The sequence below is a fragment of the Squalius cephalus genome, assembly GCF_949319135.1.
Source record: "Squalius cephalus genome assembly, chromosome: 2".
NCBI classification, from domain to species: Eukaryota; Metazoa; Chordata; class Actinopteri; order Cypriniformes; family Leuciscidae; genus Squalius; species Squalius cephalus.
Genome location: NC_137123.1, coordinates 7972986 through 7977390, shown reverse-complemented (window position 1 = coordinate 7977390; position 4405 = coordinate 7972986). Strand labels below are relative to the sequence as shown.

General features: G+C 39.4%; 1 protein-coding gene across 1 annotated transcript; it reads left to right on the top strand.

Annotated features, from left to right (window-relative positions):
- The first annotated feature begins 922 nt into the window (after positions 1 to 922).
- LOC307151451 (uncharacterized protein) lies at positions 923 to 3084 on the top strand. The gene is made up of 6 exons (XM_079859478.1): positions 923 to 1013; positions 1259 to 1336; positions 1995 to 2072; positions 2354 to 2470; positions 2561 to 2595; positions 2718 to 3084. The coding sequence occupies exons 1-6, from the start codon at positions 935 to 937 to the stop codon at positions 3042 to 3044; spliced, it is 714 nt and encodes a 237-aa protein (XP_079715604.1). The 5' UTR covers positions 923 to 934; the 3' UTR covers positions 3045 to 3084.
- Positions 3085 to 4405: the final 1321 nt, after the last annotated feature.

Here is a 4405-nt window from a genome sequence, read left to right as displayed (position 1 = left end):
TAAACAACAGTGTTTCCCCATGCTGTCGATTACCACAGAAAATACCCCTAACACACATTTCTTCTTCATCTCATGTCTTTTTCATTCAGAGTTTGGCAAGGATTGTTTCCTTCAAATGTTTGACATGTTTTCCTATGAGTGGATGATGCTTAACATGTAATTAACATGTCTTGAAAATATATATATAAAAAAAATTGGAAGTAGAAAAAGAGGAAAAGGGCAACAGAAAGCTCTCAAACATGTTAAAGACAGAACAGAAAGAGGTTGTGGTTGAGGATTTCACAGTTCATTTCCTGGTCAAAACTGAGAGGCGTTTTCACACCTAACGCCACATGGAAACACAGACACACAGTCAGTGAACAGTATGAGTTTGACTCTCAACACGAGAGACGAGAAACAAGCGTATTATTTTCCTCTCCACATATAGATGAGAGCAGTATTATTGCTGTTTGAGTTTCAGAGAGTCGTGTGAGGAACTACTGAGAGTTTCAGACTGATTTTCTGAACTGAACTGATGAAGAAATGAAGTTTCCACTGATAGTTTGTGTGTTTCTGCTGACGGGTAAGAGCTGAAGATCTCTACTAAAAGTGTTTATTATCTAACATTATGGTGTGTGTTATCAGTGTACATGAGTAAAGCAGTGTGTGTGTGTGTGTGTGTGTGTGTGTGTGTGTGTGTGTGTGTGTGTGTGTGTGTGCAGTGAGCAGTTCACTGTCTGAGGGCATTACAGTGAGAGGAACAGAGGGACGACGAGTGATCATTACGTGCCCTTATCCAGAAGGATATGAAAACTCTTACAAATACTTCTACAGAGGAGTTTTCGGAGAACGTGTCCTTATACTAGAGTCTGATGGAGGAAAGACCTTACCCAGATTCTCACTGAAGGATAATCCTCAGGCCAGATCATTTACAGTGACCATCAGTGACCTGAAGATGGAAGATGCTGGACCGTACGGATGTCAAGCTGGATGGAGACCTCACTACACAGATATCCAGCTAGATGTGATCAGAGGTGCCTGATATTCAACACTTAAATCTGCAGTCTGAAACTGTTGGCGCTCTAGAGGTTAATAAACTGCTGCGTCTGAAGAACATTGAGCCGGAGCTCCTTCTCTCTGTTTGTGTCTATACATTTAGGACATTTTGAACACAAAAATAGTTACGGACTGCAGCTTTAACACCAATCTACTTCATCATTCATGTTTATAGTTTTATGAATATATGTATTATGGTGTGACGCTCTTCTTCATTTCTCAGCTCCAGAGACAACGACACGTGTCCAGATCTCAACATCCAGCATTAGTCTGTATAGCAGCACTGAACACACCAGCACAGGTACACACACACACACACACACACACACACACAATGACTGCACGCGCTGACATCTGCACTCACATGTGTTTTAATTGTGTTTTCATAACTTTTCAGAACTTAACTTCCATCAAAACACTAATAGTTCGTCTGATTATAGTGAATGCAGAGATATCAGAGCTTCTAAACATAATTTCAATGTTGCATTCAAGATCATGATGTAATTCAAGATCATTCATGTCTTACACACACTTGCATCAACTTGGAAACTTTAAAGCTTCAACTTCTGTGAAAAATAAACCGAAATTGCATCACACTGAACATTTAGAGGTTGTGATGTTCCTCAACACTCGAATCAAATGTGCAATAACTGAATGATTGACAAGTCATTTGACAGTCAGTGTAAAATCATCTCATAATGACAGTAATAACATGAGTCCAGCTTTACGTGTGTTTGACAGACTTTTATCCAAAGTGACTGTATCAGTTCAGATAATAAAGTGTCTTCTAAATGAACATTTATAATGTGATTATCAGTGATATGAACAGAAAACACAACATTTGTTGATATGCAGCAATAGCAAACAGTGTTAAGTGTGTGTTTGTCTATTATTATTATGTGTTATTATATCACTGCATGAGCGGCACATTCACAGTCACTGGTGTTTCTCTCTGTCAGAGACTCATCAAACAGAAACTGAAACAACAAGAACAACAACAGGAAATACTACAGTTCAACTCTATCTGACAAACACTAGTAAGCACATAAACTACACTACCCATAATGCAACTCTCTGATCACATGATCACTCTTTGAAAGGAAATTGCTTTGAATATTTGTGGAGAAAATGATGCACATATCAGATTTCATGTGGTTAATTTGGTTTGACATCAACCGTAAAGAGAAGTGTTTTGTTCTGTAGAGTTGAGGTTTACCATTGCAGTTTCACTTCGGTTACACTATATAACAACTGGGAATTTATATTAGTTATTAGAATGATTCAGTAACAGTTTATCATGTAAATATCATGTGTTTAGCGTCGCCTTCAGATCTGGCTTCTGTTGCTGGCGGTCTGGGTTCGGTTCTGCTGGTTCTGACTCTGTGTTCTGGAACCTTCATCATCCTGAAGAAGAGGAAGAGGAAATCTAGGACAGGTAACAGTTTGTTTGTGATTATAAAGTCCTGTTTTTAGGGTTTGAATTGATTTGACTTGTTCTTTTTTTCTCTATTCATGCTCCATTCAGCTTTATTTCAGCAAAACATGCAGCACAATACAGAGGTGAGTGTTCAAATCTTTACCTGTAGAAGATCAGACATACATGTTAAATGATTGTTTATTGATCAACAAAGAGAATTATATATGTAAACTAGTACATTATTTATGTACGTGTTGTTTTTCAGACTGAACGCATGTATGAGGAGATTCCAAACAGTGATGTCGCCATGGCAACATCTTCATCCAATCAGACGCCTGCATCACACCTCAACACCCGCCCAAAAGTCTCTACTGTTTACGCCACAGTAACCAATCAGCAGCCTGATTCAAACCCCAGTCACACCCACTCAACCAATCAGGTGACAGATACAGACGGTGATTATTATGCCAATATAAAGTCTCCTGAAGCAACACAGGACAGCGGGACAGAACTGATCTACGTAACAGCAACACATCCACAAAACATCTCAACAAACGAGGGTCCGATATATTCAGTGATCAATGATAAATAAAAAAAAGACTGGATTCGGCCTATTGTTCCTGACTCCCTCGATGTATTTCCCCGGGTTCGTTGAGGTGGAGTGCACCCTCAGTGTCTGCGCCCGCTAAACAGAGGGATTCAACCGGAGAGTGATCCCCCACTGCTTAGGATGGCATTACTTAATGTGTGGTCCTTGGTAAATAAGACTTTCATTTTACATGACTTTTTTATTTCACAGAACCTGGATTTCTTGTTTATGATGGAAACCTGGACTAAACTGGGGGACTCAAGTCCCTTTTCTGAACTTGTTCCCCAAAATTGCTCATTTTTTTAATTCTCCACGATCCTCTGGTCGTGGGGGAGGTTTGGCCGTTGTTTTTAAAAACTCTTTTCACGGCCGCTTCATTCCGACAGACGCTTACGTGAGCTTCGAGGTTCAAATGTCCTTAATGAACACGGAAAATCCAGTATTATGTGCAGTTGTTTACCGGCCCCCACAGTTCAATAATTTATCTTTGAGTGAATTTGCAGACTTTCTGGGGAATGTAGTAACAACATATGACCGAATTTTATTGCTTGGTGATTTTAACATTCATATTTGCTGTCCTAGTAAGCTGCTAACTAACGATTTTTGCAATCTATTGGATTCTCTTAATTTTTCTCAATATGTACAATGTCCTACGCATGTTCATGGTCACATCCTGGACTTGGTCTTTGCTCATGGATTTCCTATCATGGATATGGAGACAAGAGACAATGGGTTTTCTGATCATAAATCTGTGACTTTTACAACTGCCCTATCTTGTCAATTAAAGACGAAACCTGCTCAGGCACGTTGGGTTCGTTATTTCTCATCCACAGCCAGCGAGGACGTTTCCACTGCCTATGCAGTTAATGAACTACTATCTACGAAACGGATCTCTGAAAGCCCGGACGCTGACGCATATCTAAGTTTTTTCAGTAATACCTGCTTGGACATTGTCAATAACATTGCTCCTTTAAAATTTAAACGTCCTATCAAAAAATCTTCTCCTTGGTTTAACGACTCTATCCGCTCACAAAATTGTAGACGAGCAGAACGCAAATGGCTCAAGGACCGACTGCAGGTGTCGTATGATATTTTAAGAGAATCTCTTCATGTTTTCCAGAAAGCTGTTAAGTCTGCCAAATCAAAATATCTTGCAGAAATTGTCTAAAAAAAATCACCATAGACCAAGAATTTTATTTTCCACCATCGACTCTGTTTTAAACCCTGTGGCTGATGCTTTCCCTGATGTGTCTGATTCTTTATGTGAAAACTTTTCATCTTTTTTTGTCACAAAGACAATAAGGTTAAGACCACAAACAACGCTGAGTTCTCTTGTTTTCTCTGAAGTGCCTAGGTGCTCATCT